At 30.9% G+C, this 22,961-nt stretch overlaps 1 protein-coding gene across 3 annotated transcripts in view; it reads right to left on the bottom strand.

Annotated features, from left to right (window-relative positions):
- Positions 1-2,933: 2,933 nt before the first annotated feature.
- LOC111705990 (FMRFamide receptor) overlaps positions 2,934-22,961 on the bottom strand; it is a 44,491-nt gene continuing 24,463 nt past the window's right edge. The window contains exons 11-18 of one of the 3 annotated variants that reach the window (XM_023478718.1): positions 17,661-17,748; positions 14,325-14,431; positions 10,903-10,995; positions 9,953-9,988; positions 7,558-7,641; positions 5,782-5,871; positions 4,426-4,524; positions 2,934-3,128 (exon numbers count right to left, since the gene is read on the bottom strand). In XM_023478718.1, the coding sequence (XP_023334486.1) occupies positions 3,071-3,128; positions 4,426-4,524; positions 5,782-5,871; positions 7,558-7,641; positions 9,953-9,988; positions 10,903-10,995; positions 14,325-14,431; positions 17,661-17,748 (655 nt within the window). In that variant the 3' untranslated portion in view covers positions 2,934-3,070. Of the gene's footprint in view, positions 3,129-4,425; positions 4,525-5,781; positions 6,263-7,557; positions 7,645-9,952; positions 9,989-10,902; positions 10,996-14,324; positions 14,432-17,660; positions 17,749-22,961 lie in introns of those variants that run through there. The other 2 variants (XM_023478719.1, XM_023478720.1) reach the window with 2 other exon arrangements.

Here is a 22,961-nt window from a genome sequence, read left to right as displayed (position 1 = left end):
AGGATTTACAGATCTTTAAAAAGTTTTATATGTCTTAAATGAATCCGAAAGAATTTGTCTATAACACTGCATACTCAGTTTAACTACCTTACATAGCCGGTCTGTCCCTTTAAATAAAAACACAAGATAAGATGTCTGATCCTAAACCACGTGATCATACATTTTCTCTAATTACAACGTTATCTAGAGCTGATGGTCAATTATCTATTTGTTTTATCTTGACCTACTGCTGGGCCATTAACTAATATCATAAAGGATGCTTATATTTTAAATCCTTAATTATACATAATTACGTGATTTTACTATAATTGTTTCTAGTTTCACGTTTTTCATAGTTTTAGACTAACTTGGAAAAAATTCTGCTGTTTTCTCTTGTTGTTCTTATTCTAGAAACAAGACTGTATGGTGCTTAAAAGTTTTAAAATGAAGTGGTTACAACAACTTTAAAATGTGCCAAGATGTATATAGGTAAGATTTTTAGAATTTACTAAAAAATTCTTGTTCTCCATTCATAATAAAATAACAAAATTAAAAAGGCAGACCACATTTTGAAAATCCCTAGACTTGGTTCTTGCGAATTTAGTCATTAATACTGAAATGCTTTAATTAATGGTTGTCACAATAAAAGTGGGAGGATCAAAGACGACATAAAAAATCGTCTCTTAATTCCCATGTTTATATATTGGAAGTTTGTATGCCTTGAATGGTTTACAACTTGGCTGGAAAATGTCGTCTTCTGTGATTGAATATTTTAACGTCGCTTGTTTATATTTCTATCTCTAACTCATTCAATTTTAATTTTTTTAAAGCGCTTTTTAGTTTTTATTTCAGCCCGGGAACAGATTGGAAAATTATTGAAATCTATTAAACTTACTTATTTAAAACATCATGTTTCTTCAAAACTTCGTAAATTAAGTTTTGTTTTAAAATAAACTGTAACTAGCTTCACGGCACAAACTGAGTTTTCATAAATTTCAAAAGAAAACCTCGTGGAGCAAGTTTTTTTAAGAAACCAATTAAAAATATTCAAATTTCAAAAGTCATGGAAAACACATTTATTCTTTAAGGTACTGTTTTAAATCGGTTTAAACTAATTTTTCTTCAAAATCAAGAGATTAAGCTAATTCTACGAAAAATTCAAGCAATCGGGACTAGGTTGAGTTTATGAGTTTATGAGTTTTAGTTACGGTTAAGAGAGCAATGCAGTACGGTAATTTAAGGATTTGTAGCTAGGGTTCCTAACTGCTGTAGGCTAGCTAGGGTTCCTAACTGCTGTAGGCTAGCTAGGGTTCCTAACTGCTGTAGGTAGCTAGGGTTCCTAACTGCTGTAGGCTAGCTTGGGTTCCTAGCTGCTGTAGGTAGCTAGGGTTCCTAACTGCTGTAGGTAGCTAGGGTTCCTAACTGCTGTAGGTAGCTAGGGTTCCTAACTGCTGAGCGTACACAATTTGGGCGTGTTTGTGTATTTAGGTATTAAGGTAATAAGGGATTCAAGCAAAGAGAATAGAATATTAGAGTGGAATTTACTAGAAAAAAGTCTAAAACGGCCATTTTGTTGTACTGTTTACATACTGCAGGTGTACTTCATATAACCTTTTGGGGCCTGGAACATTATTTTATAGAAAATCTAAAATTAATATTAACAGAAAACCAAATTATGAAATAGGCTGGTTTCATAATTGACCAATGATCATTTCACATAGACTCTATGCTTTTCACTTTACAAACGATGATTTTCCGTTATAACTATAAATCAAATGATGCTTTATTTATGTACTCTACTGCATATAATTTTTGAACATTTACATGATTTGTACACTTTCAGGCTGAAAGGGACTGACAAAATTTATACCGAGGGAATTGTCTAAATTCCCCTCTAATATATATTCTATTATATTTGGATTCTAGTAGCGATGCTGCATTTGTTTCTATATCAATATTCTAAATCCATTTCCCATTCAGAATAGGTGTTATTGGTGTACAAAAACTGATATATCCTTTTTTTCCTCACACTGCACTTAACATATATTTTCTTTAAAATATACACAATAAAAACAGCGATCACATTTATACATTCTAGTTAGCTTTTAGAATACATCATTATTTAATTTACAACAGACTTATTATTTATCACAATTATTTTGACAGTAATTTTTTAGATTTTAAATTTGATTTCACATGAATTTAAATATTCAGATACTTCGAAAATACTATTATCAGAAAAAAAAAGTTTAAAAATTTAGGTATTTTTAAGGTTTTGATTTGAATAATTCCATTTTTTAAACCCCAGTCAACATGTTTTGCATATTTTTTTCTCAATTATAAAAAATTTTTTATTTTAATTTTTTTTATAAATTTATCAATGCTTTGCCCTTTCGTACCCTGTAATTACATTGAAAATATACGGGTCAGACATTGTTTTATCATATCCTGGCTAAAAAGTTTCAATAGTAATCTCAATTTTAATTGGATTAACCGAGGTCTAGGGTTTAATCCTTTTCTTAGGAAATGAAAAAAGTCTGAATTCTCAAAATACAATTGAACAAGTGAAAATTATTATCATACATCAATGAATTACGCTTAACATTTATATTCAAAAATACTTATATACTTATATCATGTTGTTGGTGGTTTAGAACAGAAAATCAATATAAAAGAAATTATAATATAAAGAATTGTTACATAGAGATGGACTGTAAGAGTAGGGGACTCTCTGCAATTCACAACATTTATACCAATAAAAGCTTTGTCAGATCAAGGATAAATAAGATATCAACATTTAAAATTTTGAAAACTGATCTTTATTTGCCGTTTCTTTACAAACGTGCATTTTTTACTTCAGGAAAATTTTAAGAACTAAACATTTTCAAACCGAGATAAACTATAATATCTTCCACATTATAAATCAGGTAAAGGTTTCAAGGGTACCGTTGTGAATCGGGCAAGGCCACATTTGCATGAAGGGTCACTTGAAATTACGCTTACAGTCTCCTTAATAATTTAGATTTTTGGTTTATTCGAGAGAAAATATGACTGAGGGAAACATAAATAAAAAATTTTGTGTAATATTTTTTCATAGCTCCGTAGATTTCATTAGATCGGCCTCTGGTACAAGCAAGGGGTTGCAAATCCTAGATAAAATATAGAATGAATTAAAATATTTATTTCTGCAACTGTCGTGTGTTATTATGCGGGACGATATGTTTTTGGTCACGATTTTTACTTTTTTTGATTGTTTAATATTTTTAATCTCAAACGTTTTGATTAAAAATCATGAATTTATACCAAAAACTGACAAAAAAGTAAAAATCACAACAAAAAACATAATTTGCCAAATGATAAAACAAGACAGTTGGATATATTTCAGTGCAAGTTTAATAAAAATGTGCGATTTTTTTTATTTAAATCCACAAAATTTGAAGGGAAACCTAATTTGCCGGTATAAAGTGATATTTATTTGCCTCGGAAAACGATAAAAAAAAAACCCAAGATCATGAAATTTTAAGTAAAAATGCGGGATAGAAATTTAATAAAAAAAATTTCCCTGATTTTATTATATTCCTGAAAAATCTAAAAAATAAAAAAGTTATATGTCGAATATATTATCACGATGAAGACGGTTTTTTAAAAAGTTTAAATTGTTAAAAATCCTTTTTATTTATAAGTCTACATGCAATCAAAGAGAAGCTTATTTAATTGACAGCTTTTCTTGACAACTATGTTTGTGTGTATCCATACTGTTTTAACAGCGTGATATCAATAAAAAATGAAATCAAAAGTCGTCTTCATTGTATTGGTATATTCGCCTACTAATGTAGGTTTTCCGAAAACATTTAAACATTCAAAGATTTTTACTTCAGCGTCGGAATAATAGGAAAGTTTATCCTTACTTAGAAAATCAAAAATATTCAACAGTTTTTATATTTTGGGCCGTCTGCCTTAGAATCAAAACTGTATTCCATTGTGCATCATTCTTTCTTTGTCAAAAGATCTATAAAACAAAGATTTTAAAATTTGTTTTTATTTTTTGGTTTGGCCTTATTTCATGTTAGAGACAAAATGTTGCACAACGTAAAAAAGCAGTTTTAATATGCAGGGTGTCCCAAGATACATGACAGTTGGTAAATGGTTTAAAATGTCTTCTTCCATAATTTGTTAAGTTGTTTGAAAGAGAATAATGAAAATTATAATATGGCAGTCATATTTTAGTAAAATTAATTTCAAAGTAAAATATATTTACGGAAAAGATTTTTTTAACGAAATAAACTGCAACAAGTCTTTTATATCTAATATATGCTATACTATATATATTATATATATATAATAAAATATATGTATGGAAAAAGACATTTAAAACTCTTCACAAACTGCCCTGTTTCTTTAGACAAAACAAAAATGTTTGAAAAAGAACCTAAAAACGACATTTACCTTTTCTTTGAGTTGAGTACATATTCCTCAGTATTTCTAGACCCAGAGAAGGAACTTTTAAAGGTATTTCTAGCAGATCTAATCAATACTGTTCGAAACCTAGATCAAATAATTATTTAAAGGGAGTGTTCAGAAATTATAATCACAATTGTTGAATTTAATTTGATGTATTCGTATATTTGAGTTGATATTTCATAATATTTTATTATCCGAGAGTTACTTTTTTAAACATTCATTCCTGTTTCGAGGATTTTTGATATTGAAGACGACATTTCCATATTTTCAAGAAATGTTTGAAAATCCAGCGCCGTGAAAACAAGTTGTGAGCGAAATATTAATTTAAAAAAAAATTAAAAATATTATGAAATATCAACTACATAGTACAGCGAATGCATCGAATTGCATTCGATAATTAGGTTGTAATGTATAGACACGAGTATTCGATAATTAGGTTGTAATGTAAAGACACGAGTATTTTTAATTTAATTAAATTATTTTCGATCGGAGCAAAATAATGCAAATCCCTGAATTTCTATTTGTACTCGATTTTAACAATTTTCTCCTTACAAATGCAAGAGATAGAAGAAAAATTAATAGCGATCGATATCGATTTCAATTCGACGTCATCCTAGGGGTAGAAATATTTGTTTGGGGAGGGGGGGCCGCACAGATGTTATTTTTATTAATCATAAAAACAATTAATCTTTGGTACAAAAATGAAACTGTAACTTTTGAAGATGCTAATTTTATTTAAATATATTCCTACATTTTAAGCATTCTTCATTTTAGTTAATGATTGGATTAATCAAAATATCATTTCACACCGTTCACCTCAACTATTAAGTATAGGTATTTAAAACAAACACATCTGACACGCACCTCTGTCCCTTTAGGAAAAGTAAATTCAACCTATATGCAGTATAAAGTCTGACCGCGTCAACCTAGTTATACCGGCTAGTCCTGTTGACTGTCTGCTTACAAACTGGGACCGGAAAGGTTGACCCTGCTCGGATATTCAAATGTACTACGGCTGCCCGTGCTGAGGTTTTTATAGATTCTGAAAGTAGACTATGTCTAGAACTAGTATGTAGATTTTTAGAAATCCCTGTCCAGTACTTTTTGAGAAAATTCATTATATGATGATAATAATTAAGCAGAAAAGCTCAAGAAGTAATGGATTGCCTAATAATCTCATGAAAACTTTTGGGTCAAACGCTTTTTTTCAGTCTAAACTACACACCAAAGTTGAAATGGAATTTTCTCTAAAAAGGGCAGGACAGGGATTCCTAAAAATCCAGATAACGATCATTTTCAGAACCTGTCAAATTCTCAGCTGTCTTTGTTTTTAAATCCTACCTAGTTCCAGCTAAGCAGTAAATAATGAAGTTTATGGAAGCATTCATTAGACCTGCAGGCTCCACCAGTAGATTCAGGGTTCGAAGCCATCTTAAATATTCGAGATTATATACATATACATATATTTATTAGATCTGAAGGCTCCACCAGTAGATGCAGGGTTCTGAGCCATCTTAAATATACGAGATTATATACAAATATTCATTAGACCTGCAGGCTCCACCAGTAGATGCAGGGTTCTAAGCCATCTTAAATATACGAGATTATATACAAATATTCATTAGACCTGCAGGCTCCACCAGTAGATGCAGGGTTCTAAGCCATCTTAAATATACGAGATTATATACAAATATTCATTAGACCTGCAGGCTCCACCAGAAGATTCAGGCTTCGGAGCCATCTTAAATATACGAGATTATAATCATATACATATATTCATTAGACCTCCAGCTCCACCAGTAGAGTCATGGTTCGAAGCCATCTTAATACGTGATCATATACATAAACATATATTTATTAGACCTCCAAACAAAAGGTTACAAACATATGTTAAACAGTTTTTAAGGTTAAACTAAAAAAAATTATGAATACCTCAAAATGTTTTAAAGGTTTAAGGTTAAAGTTTAAAAAAGATGGGGGTATCTCAAAAATGATAGATTGTACAACAAATATCTTTAAAGGTTTAAGGTTTAAGTTTAAAAAAGATGGGGGTATCTCAAAAATGCTTGCATAAATAGGTCTAAAGAACTTTGTATGTTGAAAAGATTTTCTAATGGAATGGATTGAGATTTGCAACAAACTCACATTAGGGTTTCCAGCCAAAAGGAAAAATCATTTCTCGAAAATTTCGCGTTTTCCGCGAAATTTTTTTTGCGACCATTTCACTTTTTTTTTGCATTTCGTTCGCTCACAAAAAATTCGGAAATTTTCGCTTTATTCGCTTCAATCTGTTTTGCGAAATAGAAAATGAGAAAATTTCGCGAGAATAAGCGAAAATTTTGCGAAAAATGGAAATTATGCAAAGAAAAAGAGAATTTTGCGAAAAATACAAAATTTTCAAAAACCATTGCAGCAAAATTTTAGCGAAAAAGTTGCGAAAATTCATCAAAAAAGATTAAATTTTGAAAATAAAAGACTCATTTTCAAAGAGCGATTTATCCACGAGCACAATTGTAGATTAGCACAAAAAATAAATAAAGATTCAAGAACGACTGGGATACATTACACATTTCACGAAAATATTCGCATTTTGTATTTTTGCTTCATTTATTTTCGCGAAAAAACTTGCAAAATGTGACCAACAATTTTCGCATTTTTTGTGCGGAACGTTTCGTTCGCAGAAAACCCTAATCCCAGTTCTATTTTGAAATAAGAATCTGGTAAATTATGAATCCAATGAACCAGATAAGAAAAATCCTCCCCAAAAAACTTTTTATGAACATATCCGATAAAATACCTAAAATAATCATCCTAGGGTAGTGGTGGTTTGTTACCAAGCGTTATAATAGGAGAGAATAAAAAAGGTGTTAATTTAAGAAAAAACACATGAGCTGTGAAAATAAAAATAAAAATAAAGTCTTTTTACAATAAAAATATAAAAATAATTCATGTGTACTGTATAGCAGCCCAGTGGCAAGGCTGATGCACATCCAACATTCCACCTTAGTACGTAATACAATTTAAAAATATTTTTTTATAAAAAAAAATTTATGGGTTAAAAAACATTTTCGAGGACTTCGAAACATTTCCAAAATTCCACTCAAAAAAAAAACTAACCTTGGTATGACGGGTGTGAGATTCTTGTTAGCACAATGTTTGAGAATTCTATCTGTACTGTCTCTATATATCTGGTTTAATACTCTACACACAACCAATATTGTTTTATCATGCTACGGAAACCGACCCACAGGAAACCAACCTAAAGGAAACTGATCTAGAAGAAAACGACCTATTGGTTCTTGTAAGCACAACGTTTGTGTATTCCATCTTTACTGTCCCTTTATATATCTGGTTTAATTCTCTACATTTAACCAATAGTATTTTATCTTGCGACGGAAACTGATCTATAGAGGAACCCGACCATGGTTTTATACTTTACACACAGCCAATAGTATTTTATTATGCTACGGAACTGATTTATAGAGGAACCCGACCTAATGGGTTATTACTTTAAACACAAACAATATTATTTTATCTTGCTACGGAAACTGATTTATAGAGGAACCCGACCTAATGGATTTATACTTTAAACACAAACAATATTATTTTATCATGCTACGGAAACTGATTTATAGAGGAACCCGACCTAATGGATTTATACTTTAAACAAAACCAATATTATTTTATCATGCTACGGAAACTGATTTATAGAGGAACCCGACCTAATGGATTTATACTTTAAACAAAACCAATATTATTTTATCATGCTACGGAAACTGATCTATATAGAAAACCGACTTGATGGTTTAATAGCTAAAATTAGAGGTCCAATCCAAATATACAATTAGAGGTCCAATCCAAATATACAATGGTATCTCAAATTTATGTATACATATATTATATATACATATGTATACCGACATATCTATAGTATCTTCAAAATTCAATAAAAATATAGAAGTCCAAATAAAGAGATACTCCAAATTACAATGAAAAGTTATCTACTGCTGCTATTACTTTATCCCATCTCATTCTTAGAAAGCTATTAGAGTAATGGTTACACTTAAATCCCTCCCTGTTGTATCCTTAATAAACCAGGTATAAAGACAAAACTGTCTAAAAATAATATTCAAGACTTGAAGTACACTGTCTAATTGTATGTTTCAGGAAATTGGGACTGATTACTCGCCCCAAAGTCTAATTATGGAATACATAAAATTTAAAACCTGATGCTGTAAACCTTTAATGTTTTAAACTTTAACTATTCGCTGTGAGTCTACGACATCATTCAAAGGAATTGAGTTTTTACCACAAACCAAATTTTCTGATTCCTATTTCTTTGAAACCTGATGATGTAAACCTTTGATATTTAAAACTTAGTCTTTTAGGTCTATCAGAATTCATAGTTTGAAATATCAAAATCTATGACATCGGGTTGCACAGATATATGGATCATAATTTTGAGTTTGTTGCAAAAACTCATGTCCTTTCAGGATACAATTTTAGTTATCCATGGAGGCACAGTGTTTTAAAAATGGGCTATCTAAGGGGCATTTTTTTTAGTTTTTCCATAATTTCTTGATATTTTTAAAATTCAGTTATGAGAAAGGTGGAGGGGTGCTCACGTTCCCCTTGGGGCTTTTGGGGAATGAACAATGCCCCCCCTGAACTGAAGACCATGATGAATGGAATACCAACCAAAGCTTATTTTCTCTCTAGTTTTGTCAATGTTCCCCTCTAGACCAATCCAATCTCAACATACAATACAGTTTATCTTTTCAAAATTTCTTGAAACACTTTGCAACCTCCTAAAACCTGTTTGACACGTAAATTCGAGGATTAAGATAAATTCCAATTTCACCTGTAAAATGAAGATTTTTCGTATTTTCTATTTTATACTTTTTATTGGACTATGTTTTACGATTTTTTAGACGAATTTTATGTTTGAAATGAAAAAATTAGAAAGAATATTTCTGTCTATTCGTATATGTAAACAGAATGCACTTTGTTTTGTAACATTCACGTGATTAAATAATATCAATAAATACCAATTAATCTTTAATTATCAATTAATGATTAATATCAAGAACAGGGCTTTTATTATATGAATAGCCTGTAGATATGTAGGACCTTGTTTTTCTTCAAGGAGAGTCTAATCACTACAACTTAACAAAACCAGTTGGGTCTAACTCAGATGAGGAAATGGTGAAATATGATAATGAAAAATCAATCTTATTTTACTAAATATTCTATTGTTTTGTAAATGAATTTAGTTCAGATTATCCAAAAACATCGAATATATAACTTCAACACACTTGTATGCCGATCCAATCAGGGTTCAGTCATGTGTTTGTTGTCTATTCTGAACCAAAAGAAATAGTATGGCGGTAACATCTATCTTTCTATGTATCTCATTATCCAATTAGAGATATGAACCTTTTAATAGGCGCTATCAGTAAATGGAATTATTTACTTCTACTGAATCTATAGTGTTAAAAAAACGCATTGGTTCCTCAGGCTATGTGTAAACAGGAACAGAAGAACTATGCTGAAAATGAATATGCTCGACAAAATATATTTAAAAATCTTAATTAATTTTGTTTTAAAGTAATTCAGAGTCTTTGCCTTAAGATAAAATTTTCTTATCCCTTTATCTTTGCCATGGCACAATGTCGTAAATCTAAGATTTTAAAGTTATTCTAGATCAAATAATCTAAATTTGAAGTATTACAGGTTTACAGGTTGCAAATATATAGGGATTGGATAATTTGAGTTTGTGGCAGAAATTCCATTCATCTGTTTTAAGTTTGTCATATTCTCTGATCTTCTTATCCATTTGTCTACCATTGTCGTAAACATTAGATTTAAAAAAAAATGAATTATATTAGATCAAATAATCTAAGTTTGAAAAATTAAATGTTATAAGATCAGAGTCTAAATCTAAAGAACGAAAGTTATTTCAGTTTAAATGCCACTTCTGACTTAATTTAACCCCCGGGTTGAATATTTAACTCGTCGATTTCGGCGAGTTAGATTCTAAACGACGATCTAAATTTATAAATTTATATTTGTTACTTTTCGCGCTTTTTTTGAAGAAATTGAAATTACGAAACAGCTTAATATTGTATAATTTCTCTGTCGTAATCTCCGTAATCTCCGTAATCTGATTGATTCATATTTACCCGGGAAATTTAAATTTTCCTTCAGGATTGAATTTAGAACGTTTAATACTTAAGTAGCGACTAATTGTTTTTCAGCTCTAACTTCTTACTTGGCAAAGACTCAACTCCTTTACTTAAAATAATAATAAGAATTCCCTAAAGATATTTTGAAATAATTAATGTAAAATAATACAGTTGTACCACTGCAAGCCTGATAGAAGAAAATTTTGTTTGTATAATTTTAAAATGTCGTAGTTTATAATTTGAGTCCTGGCTTCAAAGATTTGAGCATAATAATTTCCTGACAAGAATTGTAGCAAAGTTGCGTTCTTTGTCTGATCCTCCTGATCCTCCTGATCCTCCTCCTGGTCCTCCTCCTGCATTCACTCGTAAACTAAACAGCAAAATCAGAATTAAAGGGAGTGTTCTAGAAATTAATTGAGTCTTTCCACAAACTCCGATTTTTGAATCCTTATATCTTTCCAACCCCAAGTCACAGACCTTAGATATTCCAAACTATGAATTATGTTTAAAATGTAATTGGATAAAAGATATGTAGATTAGAAATTTTGCGCTTGTGGAAAAAACTCAATTCCTCCATTAAACATCTTTTGTTCTTTCTCGAATATAAAATCTAGAAAAAGAATTACAAAGTAATGTCGACCTAAAAATTTGATCTTAACGATTTGATAAAAGTCTTTTTAAATGTCTCAGGATCAAATTGTGTAAAAAATATTCTCCCCTTAATATTTTCGTATTTCCTCAATTTGATAATTGATATCAATATTTAAGCAAAACCAAAACTAAGATAAGGGTAAATTCAAAAAATTTGTGTTTTCCAGTTTGAAACTTTGCTGTGTACATTTACACCATTAAAACTGAGTAGCAGGAAGACGACATTAAAACAATCTTATGTGTACTATATTTTGATAGAAAACAATGTGTCTGTTCACATTTGCTGTTTTTAATGTTCATTGGAATTTTCAAAATCATATTTTAATTCTACCAGTAGTTTTCCGATTCTACTGTTTTCTGGCTCCTACTGTATAAAATATAGGCTAAATATTGTGTGGTTTCTCATTAGTAAACATTGCCTCAACCCCAAGCAATACAAAACATAAACTAAAAAGTTTAAACATTTTCGTGATTTTCTGATCAGTAATAAGATAACAAGTCGTTTCCATGTCACAAAGAGAAATTAAAAATTTTGTTGTTTCAAAATACGTTTTTAAAGTGTTTAGACCAATCACAGCTTTTCTTGATTTTGTCAACATAAAGTTTGATTATGCAACCACACTTAATGTATATTTCAAATTTTTGGTTAAAATGCAAAAATATATAACACCTCTCGCGTACAAAATTAGCAAATGATTTAAAAAAGGAAAATTGTTTCTAATTAGAATATCTTTTGAAGGTCCTCGGAAAAGGGTTGCGAAGGTTTTAAAACAGTTATCATTAGTTTTTACAGAGCTATATTCTAGGATAAAGTTGAGAGATTTTACATTTGAATTTCCAGTTTAAGTTTCATAATCAGACAGAAACTATCAATAAATTTAAGTAAATGAGACCATCAAGGTTAATAGGGTTCAAGATAAGCTTTAAACTAAATAAAGCAAAGCTTAAATGTAACTCTAAGTTCTATCAGGATAGAATAATTTTCTTAAATATTGTTCATTTATTCCTACTGTTCCTGATTATATTGATCTGTTTCTACTGTTCCTGATTATACTGATCTGTTTCTACTGTTCCTGATTATACTGACCTGTTTCTACTGTTCCTGATTATATTAATCTGTTCCTACTATTCCTGATTATACTGATCTGTTTCTACTGTTTCTACTGTTCCTGATTATACTGAACTGTTTCTACTGTTCCTGATTATATTGACCTGTTCCTACTGTTCCTGATTATATCGATCTGTTTCTACTGTTCCTAATTATATTGACCAGTTCCTACCGTTCCTGATTATATGGATCTGTTTCTACTGTTCCTGATTATATTGACCTGTTCCTGTGTGAAGAATATTAAATAAATATGTATGCATAACGCAGTAAATATTGATAAGTCACAAACCCTTCTATCTATCTATATTTTTTTGCCTGTAATCTTAACCTTAAATTTCAACGATTCATATTTTAATCTTGAATTCCTGGCATATACTTTGACATTGTAATGAAAAATACATCCTTTTTTCTATATACTTCAATCTTTTTCAACGTAAAGTTACACAGCCTGTTAATCCAGACGTCTAAAAAACAACTTCAAGCTAAGGCCCCTGTGCCATTCTTATCAACCAATAGTAGATCAGAATTTGACGTACAATCCGTTTTTATCCAATACAACCATGAAACCATTTCCATCGACCAATAATATACCAAAATGTGATGTACAACCATTTTCGTATCCAATGAAACCATGTATAACGAATCTTTGTATAGTCATTATAAATATATATTTTATACGCAAACTGCAACCCTTTGTGATTCAGTATAAATACCATGTAAGACCTATGTATTGCCACTCTACTCAAAGTTATTGTGAATAAACCATCTGACGGATAACATCAAGTAAAATACTTTAAAATTAACTGGATAGAGTCTTGTAACCAAGTAATTTTTGTTCTTTACTGTGTTGAAGAAAGAATGTTAAGTTAGTAGAAACCAAGCATTTAAAAACTATTCTAAGAGAAATATATTTAGTTAGTCTTGAATAGTTAAAGTATAAAATAAAAGGATAAACTACTTTATCAGTTGAGATTTTAGCTTAAAAAATTAGAATTAAAGCACATTAAAGATCAGAATTACTTGATTATAAAAATAATTATTAATGTCCTATTTTGACACACCTGCTGTTCCTGATTATATTGAAATGTTTTTAATGTTCCTGATTATATTGATCTGTTTTTACTGTTCCTGATTATAATTATCTGTTTCTACTGTTCCTGGTTATTGACCTGTTCCTGCTGTTCCTGATTATACTGATCTGTTTTTACTGTTCCTGATTATATTAATCTGCTTCTACTGTTCCTGATTATAATGATCTGTTTCTACTGTTTCTGGTTATTGACCTGTTCCTGCTGTTCCTGATTATACTGATCTGTTTCTACTGTTCCTGATTATATTCATCTGTTCCTACTGTTGCTGATTATATTTATCTGTTCCTACTGTTTCTGATTACAGTGATCTGTTCCAACTGTTCCTGATTAAACTGATCTGTTTCTACTGTTCCTGCTTATATTGATCTGTTTCTACTGTTCCTGATTATAATGATTTTTTTCTATTGCTCCTGATTATATTGAACTGTTTCTGATTATATTGAGCTGTTCCTACTGTTCCTGGTTATATTGACCTGTTCCTAATATTCCTGACTATATTCATCTGTTCCTTCTGTTCCTGACTATATTCATCTGTTCCCACTGTTCCTGGTTATATTGACCTGTTCCTAATATTCCTGACTATATTCATCTGTTCCTACTGTTCCTGATTATATTCACCTATTCCTTCTGTTCCTGGTTATATTGACCTGTTCCTACTGTTCCTGATATATTGACCTGTTCCTACTGTTCCTGGTTATATTGACCTGTTTCTACTGTTCCTGATTATAATGACCTGTTCTTACTGTTCCTGATTATATTGATCTGTTTCTACTGTTCCTGATTATATTCACCTGTTCCTACTGTTCCTGATTATATTCACCTGTTCCTACTGTTCCTGATTATATTGACCTGTTCCTACTGTTCCTGATTGTGTGGAATATTCTTGTGTTTAGCAGAATCAACAGGATCAGAGGAAGATAGATGGTCATGAACGGTTTAGCGTAGTCAAAATAAAACTGAAAATATAAACTATTTAAGAATTATAAACATTACAAACATTATAAATCTATATACATCTACGTATAAAGTTGTAATCTCTGTTTGGGTGCATATTCTGTCTGTCTGTTTATTTGTTTGTTTGTTTGTCAGATTATAACTAAGAATCCCATGGACCGATTTGCCTCAAATGATTGCGGAACCTGGGAGAGCCACGGGAATTTTTCTTTGAGATTCTAAGTTGAGTGTGTGGACTTTTATCGGGAAACATAGCTAAAATCGTAATTTACGACCACGTTCGGGTAAACGGATGTAGTAACTATGAGTACTATAAGCACTGCTGGGTTTCAAAGCTAGTATTATAAATATTATAAATATTTGGAATGCCCCCGAGTCATTCAATGCTTCTGCTAAATTTGTGCTTGATCTGCGATCAAATGTAAAAACAAACTTGTTAGAGCGTAAAAAAATCAAAAAATGAAAAATTTCATACCAAAAAAAATAGAAAATAGATTTGAAAATTATTCTTTAGAGTTTTGCATAATACATATGTTTATATGTTAAAGGGACAGTAAAGGAAAAATGAAAGGGGGTATAGACTGAAAGCTAATCACTTTAGCTCTCGATCGCGACCCATGAAAGTTTTATCTGATGTTCTTATCTCGAGAAATTGACCTACAACTGTGTCAAATTTATACGAAAATTAATATATATACAATTTTGTATAAAAGTAGTGGGTTTAAATAGATCAAATTCAGCAAATAAGCAACCAATCTGAAAACGATAATATCCCCGAGAAAGCTAATTATTACTTAGGTTTACTCCAATTCTAATTTTATATTTGTTATTTCTATTTTTAATAGATTTAATTCATATTATTATTTACACGTCCGAATTGCTTGACCAGAAAATCCACCAATGACAGTGTAGTAAAGTGGTCACGTGATACAGGCGGAGACACGTGTTCAGTATACTGCTCTGCCATTGGTGATAGTTCTGGTCACGTGATTTAAGTTTAAGATTTTCTAAATTTTACATATATGAACTTTCGTATAATTTTAACACAGTTTTATATCAATTTCTCGAGACAGAAACATCAGATAAAACTTTCATGGGTCGCGATCAAGAGCTAAAGTGATTAGCTTTCAGCCTATACCCCCTTTCATTTTTCCTTTACTGTCCCTTTAACATATGTTTTAATGCTTTTAGATTATAACAAATAGAATTTCGAAAACAAAGGTTTAATTCACAATTCAAAATGGAAAACTTTATAGATAGATTAAAAATCCGAAATCAAATCAGAGTTGTTTTTTACATTAGTTTCCTGAAACTTTAGATGTAAAATGCATTTTCATTAGAAAAGATATAGAAATGATATTGGTTGTTTAAAAAAGAAAAATGCACATCTACGATTATTTTTTAATAAAGACATTTACTTATTTATATTTTTAAAATTATAAATATAAAATATGAATCCCAAGGGTTCAACTCAAATCCCATGTTGCTTGAAATGTTCATCTTTTAAACTGAAATTCAAATTAATGTTTAAATATACAAATAAACATAGAGTTCTTGACTTTCACAAAAAGCATGAAGGGGTAGTTCCGTTTCAAAAACGTATTTAAAAGATTTCATAGTGGTGCACTTTTTTGAGACCCCCCTTTGGTAGGCAGTATTGTTCTAAATATTTTTTACAATCAATCTTTAGTTTCCTAGCTTTATCTTTTTATAGAAGTTTAATTTAATGCAGGTAAAGAACGGAACAATCGCCTCGAACTCAAATGTTGAAAGGAATTGAGTTTAGGTACCTTCCCACCTACCAGACTTATGTCGGGTACCTTCCCACCTACCAGACTTATGTCGGGTACCTTCCCACCTACCAAACTTATGTCGGGTACCTTCCCACCTACCAGACTTATGTCAGGTACCTTCCCACCTACCAGACTTATGTCGGGTACCTTCCCACCTACCAGACTTATGTCAGGTACCTTCCCACCTACCAGACTTATGTCAGGTACCTTCCCACCTACCAGACTTATGTCAGGTATATAAGCTTTCAAGGAAACCGTTGTAATTCGGCATTTCCTTATAAACTTTGCACTTCACGCACAGTCCCTTTAATTTCTTAAAGGATTTGGTAAAAACTGTTTAATCCGAAATGAAAGAATCCATTTAAATTGTGCAGTGCAGTAAGAGTTGTAAACACCCCATAAACTAAGATGGATACGGAGAGGAGATGGGAGGGGGCTTCTGAAAGGGGGGAGGACTGAAAGAGGGGGGGAGGGGTAAAAATGGGCATCGTTTTCTGGAACGAACAATATTTCTCGTAAAAAAGTGTGTCGTTCAGACAAAAATGAACGATGGAATATCAAAATGGATCGGTCAGAGAAATGAAAAAGTGATCATTAAAAAGAAAACATATTTTAAATTGTTCGAACAAACTTGAAAAAAAAGAAGTTTTGGAACAAAATAAAAAACCAATAATTTTTTACTGAATGAACGATTTTTTCGAACAAATATTTGAAAAATCTATAGTTTTTACTGAAAAAAACGGTTTTATTGAACGATCATGTAGTGAGAAAACGAACGAAATAGATGGAAAATTAACGATAGTTTTGAGAACGAACAAAATCAATTTGTTAATGAACAATTGGAAAAAAACGAAATGGGTCGTTGCGAACTATGAACGAACGAAATGATTAAAGTCGAATGTGCTCATCTCTACAGAGAGGAGATTAAAAATAAAGTTGACTTTCTCCGTCATAAAACCATAAATCCCGGAGCGTAAATGGACTCTTTATCGTAAAAACTCTGAGGATAAAATCCTAAATCTCATGTTGAACAGAGAGTAAAATTCTGGTTTAAAATTCCATTTTAGAAAATAAATGTTTAAAAATAAATCGTAAACAGAAAGATGTTTCAAAACATGAAACTCTTGAGTGTTATTTAAATCAATGATTATCACTTGAAAACTCTTTATCTGAATGATAACATTCAGAAACGTTTCTATCTTTATGTTACCCTTTCGAAAGCTTTTTAAAAGATTACCACTAGAAAACTCTTTATCTAAAAAATTACCACTAGAAAACTCCTTATCTAAAAGATTTCCACTAGAAAACTCTTTATCTGAAAGATTGCTGATAGAAAACTCTTTATCTAAAAGATAACTGCACTAATGACTCTTTATCTGAATGATTACCATTAGAAAACTCTATAAAGGATTAATCCACCTTTTTAATGAAAGATTACCTCTAGAAAACTCTTTTCTTGTTTTGAGAACTCGATGTTATTTATCTGTTTCAGGATTGTAATCATCTTTGGAATCTCAATCAGGGCACTTAAATACACAGAAAATATACAGGGTGTCCCAATAAACATGGAAATTAAGAGAAGAATTCGAAGTCGTCTTTGTAAAGAACTAAGGTTGTATTATGGTACCTGATTTGAGTGCTAAAAATAAAGTTACGTCTCCTAGATAGAGTATATTTTTTGTGAACGGTAAAAGACTGTTTTGTTATTGTGCAAAACGTTGTATGATGTTCTGTAACATTGAGAAACATTTCAGTATCTGTGTTTGTAAACACGAATTTCTTCTATTAGTACAACACCAAATAGATTATCAAGTACACTAGATGGTAATAGAGAAATTGACCACCTATACGTAAAGTCACAAGTGTCAAATATAACAAGGAAGACAATATTTTCTCCAATTAGATGATACGTTTTCAAAAATTAAATAGAAAAGTTTAAACAATATAGTAGCCTCTATGGGGGAGGGGGTGGGGCAAAATTTGAACTGTAAATTCAAAACATTTGGCTTCTTGGATATCAGGCATAAGTATAAGAAACTTTAAAGGCACACTGTACACGTACATACAGTCCAATTACCTTGCACATACTACTTTATCTATCCTTTAAACAAAACTAGCAGAAAAAAACATTGTTTCTAAAAAATCGACTTTATTATGCTATTATGTTAGTAATAATTAGTATTTAAACTAGAGATAGTAAAAGACATTTTTGAAAATGAAAAATCAATTGGGCTGAATTTTAGCAAGGAAACTCATGGATATCCTTGGGGATGACATAAGCTAAATAAATTAAAAGTTTTTTGTTTTATTTTGAATTTTAAAAATCCACGGGAGACGCCTGGGACAAAACGGCGGTGCAATGAATAAAGTTTATTAAATCCAAATAAAGAAAACAATAAGTGGTCTTTTACTACCTCTAAACTCAAGCAAAGCCAAACATTAGGATGAATGTGCATTCTAAATAGATTTTTCATTCGGACTTCTGTAATGTTGGCTCTGGTCCACTAATACAATCTTTGTATTGCACTGAATGAACAGCAAACTTTTTTTTATGTTCTTCACTCTTGAGTTTATGAATTGAAAAGTGTGAAAGCTCTGAGTTTTATGGGGGCGCTACGCCCCCTCTTTTACAGGTCTAAGAGGGGCATGCCCCCCTTAACCCCCCCTGTATACGACCTTGGAAAACCAACTCTGGCGAAGATGTCATGTTAGCTGTGATTTTGACAAATAAAATAAAAGTTTTTGACAGAAATGAAAACGCAAAAGCGCTCAAAAAAATATCATACCATAGTTATAAAGTTAGATAAATAGGAAGATCAATAAATCAATAGATGTTTAGTTAGATAGATAGATAGATAGATAATTGGATAAGATATATAAATCACTAGATAAATATATAGATAAATAGATAGAAAATTGATATATAGATTAATAGATATATGGATAATTAGATATATAATAGATAAATATTTCATTTCACATTTTATTCAAAATTTTTTTTGGGTTTTTTAAAAAGCAATGCTTGGTTTGTTTTTACGGTGGTATTTGGTTTTCTTTATTACATTGACAATATGCTAACAAACCTTTTTAACAAGTGTATTTAAGCTTTTAAGGGTTACATTTTAGTGTCTAAAAAAACACACACACCCACTTTTAATGAGTAACACACAATAAGATTATAATTTGGTTTAGGAAGGAAATCAACTCTTGCTTGACAGCTTGAGCTATATTATTGGAACTAGATTTTAGAAAATTATGAGAAACAATTTCTTTTATATGGGACTGGGGGGGGGTGCAAATTCGTCATTGCACCCCCCCCCCCTGGTTTCGGGCCTGCTTATGACGATCCTCAGTAGTCAAAACTCGTTGAGCAGGTAGATATATAGATACATGAATAAATATGAGGCAGCAGGTGTAGTGTGCGTAGAATGCCCACTAGACTCATGTCCTATACGTGAAGCCAAATATTTGTAAAAATACACTTTCTTATGATCCCGCAACCTCTTCTTCCTCTGCTACCAAACTGCAGGGATATATAAAAGAACCTGATATTTTATCTAACAGGATTATTACAACAGGATCCATAGAGTTTTCTTTAGTTCCATATTTCTCCGCTAGGGATCTCTGTATGCTTTACAATAAATGGATTTTTATTTTTGTTATCTTTTGCAACAACTCTAGCTTTTTAATTTTTAATTGATTTTTATCTAGAAATGCAGCTTTAATATATTTTTTATAATCAAAAAATGTTTAACTTTTAAAGTGATGTAAATCTGAATTACAATATCTACAATATTTACAATATTTACAGTATTCCAACATTTTTATATTTAACAAAAAAGTTGCAGGTGCTTTTTTCTGTCATGTATATTTCACAATAGTGGAGAATATACAAAGTGGCAATATACAAAGTTTACAAAGCTTTTATACTAGAATCACAAAGTTTTGCGATATAAAATATTCTACAAATATAACATCCTCGCTATAAATTGTTTCATTGGATAAAAAAGAATTGTACATCAAATTTTGGTATGTTATTGGTCGATAGAAATGGTTTTACGGTTTTATTGGATAAAGAAGAACTGTACGTCAACTTTTGGTATACTATAGATCGACAGAAATGGCACTGAAACCTAGCTTGAAGTATTAATTTATAATACTTTTTATATAAGTATATACGTGTGCATCATAACAAAATGATAATAATATTGATATATCTTTACATGTAGTAGATTTTTGGATTTCAGCGAAGATTATTCAAGAGTGAAGATTCAACCCTATCGTGAAAAAAGATAGAAACCACAAAGATAGAAAAAGATAGAGAATACAAAGATAGAAAAGGATAGAGAATACAAAGATAGAAACAGATAGAAAATACAAAGATAGAAAAAGATAGAGAATACAAAGATAGAAAACGATAGAGAATACAAAGATAGAAAAAGATAGAGAATACAAAGATAGATAAGATAAAGAATACAAAGATAGTAAAAGATAGTGAATACAAAGCTAGAAAACGATAGAGAATACAAAGATAGAAACAGATAGAGAATACAAAGATAGAAAAAGATAGAGAATACAAAGATAGAAAAGGATAGAAAATACAAAGATAGAAAAGGATAGAGAATTCAAAGATAGAAAAAGATAGAGAATACATAGATAGAAAAAGATAGAGAATACAAAGATAGAAAAAGATACAGAATACAAAGATAGATAAGATAGAGAATACAAAGATAGTAAAAGATAGGGAATACAAAGATAGAAAACGATAGAGAATACAAAGATAGAAACAGATAGAGAATACAAAGATAGAAAAAGATAGAGAATACAAAGATAGAAAAGGATAGATAATTGTTTCGTGAGTTTTGGCTCACTCTGTATATTTTATAAGATTCAAATTTCGTCTTCAAGTTTGTTGTATAATTTAAATTTCCCGCGCCGGTATTGAAGTTGTACTCTGTATCGGGCCGGTATAGAAATTTCAATTCCAGGAATCCACGCAGCTTCAGTCCCGGTTAAGCATTCAAAGTAAAGGATAAAAGAGGAATTTGTTATCCTTTTAAAAACGCGGATTCAAGATATATTCACTCTTTTGCGAGATTCAAGGGAAATATAAGGTACATGTTTATTTATTTCGTCGACAATATCTAATGCGACGTTTTTCTTCTGTCAATTGCTCGGTTCTTTTAGTTAAATATGACAATGTTTTTTGGATAGTTTACATTGATTTATATTTAGTCTATTTCATTATATTTTCTGCTTATTTTTACCGTCGATCCTTGTTTTAGATCGAACCTTTACAATCTACTCTGGGTTGCAGAAAAGATGCGGTGAACCTGATATCCAGTATTACAGAGAGCTTGTCCTATCTATCTATTCAATACAGAGTGGTTACGATCAAACCTATAGCTTCTCATGCAATGAGTGAAAGGTAGAATATTTTTACTTTTTGTCATTTTACCAGATAATATTTGCTAGGCAGAGGTTGCCTAGCGAAACATTCGATCTTATACCTTTTATGAGCATTGGTTCCTTGATCAATATTTTTCGGTTTTTTACCTTTTTAAGCAAATAATTCTGAATTTAAAGACTGTTAAAGGCCTCAATTATCAATGGAGTTTCAAGCTGAAAATACATTGGTTGAAGATTAAAGATTAAAGATTAAAGATTAAAGATTAAAGTTTAAAGATTAAAGATTAAAGTTCAAAGATTAAAGATCAAAGATTAATGATTAAAAGTCAATACTCGCTATTATTACATTCACTATGTAAAGTTTAGTATTCAAATCTAGTAAAATGTCTAATCCTCAGGAGTATGGGGACAGTAATAGTCGTCGTCGATCTAATTCTGAGGGTGATCATGACCATTTAAACAGTACATCTTTGCAAACTGGTTCCAATATTATCCAAAGTGTAGGTAATATCCCAAGTGAAAGATTTCAATCAAACCCAAATTTATCCATACATGATGGGGATCAGGATTATTTTGAATCACCGCTCGGCACCGGTCTTGCAACCCGTCTCCAAGTTAAATTGGATACAAGGGCTGTTGAACGCCAAAAGTTTGCTAAGCAATCATGCCTTCAATTAATACGGGATGTTAAGAGTTGGCAAACAATATTTTTAGCGCCAAACTCTGAGATTCCAATCCAAGAAATACACCGGGATTTTGATATTTTTTCTAAACGAATCCGGGATGTTTCCTCTAATGCTATGTTACGACGCGTGGATGTCAATACAATCAATGAGGTACAGGAATTACAATTTGTTATAAAACGAATTAAACGAAAAGCAGATTCCTTAGACAAGGGACCCAGTTTGCAAAGTGACAGTCACCGATCATCCTCAGATAGCTCGATAGAAAATGATGATGCATTTTACAATGATAATGATAAGTCTAAGAATTTAGATAACCAACCACCTAACCTATCACCTATTATATCGGGCAGTAATGTACGGGGTGAGCCAAATGTAGCCTCTGATTTAATATCAAACCTCAGTCCTAAGTCTCCACTGATAAAATCTGTCGAAAATATTAGGTCCATGATTAATAATGCTCAGCGGACAAATAGTAACTTAAATCCTTCAGTATCTTCATATAATCCTGGAAATATTCAGGATTATGTTGATCCAATTATTACTAAGTTTCAGAGTTTGGTAGATATCAGTATAGAAAGGCAGAATAATAGGTTAGATACTATTGACTCACTTGGTAAGCATTTACAACATCAGATTACAGGTCT

Source organism: Eurytemora carolleeae, unplaced genomic scaffold, assembly GCF_000591075.1.
Source record: "Eurytemora carolleeae unplaced genomic scaffold, Eaff_2.0 scaffold700, whole genome shotgun sequence".
In the NCBI taxonomy this organism is placed as follows: Eukaryota; Metazoa; Arthropoda; class Copepoda; order Calanoida; family Temoridae; genus Eurytemora; species Eurytemora carolleeae.
The sequence above is the reverse complement of the archived record's forward strand: the minus strand, read 5'-3'. Positions and strand labels throughout refer to the sequence as shown.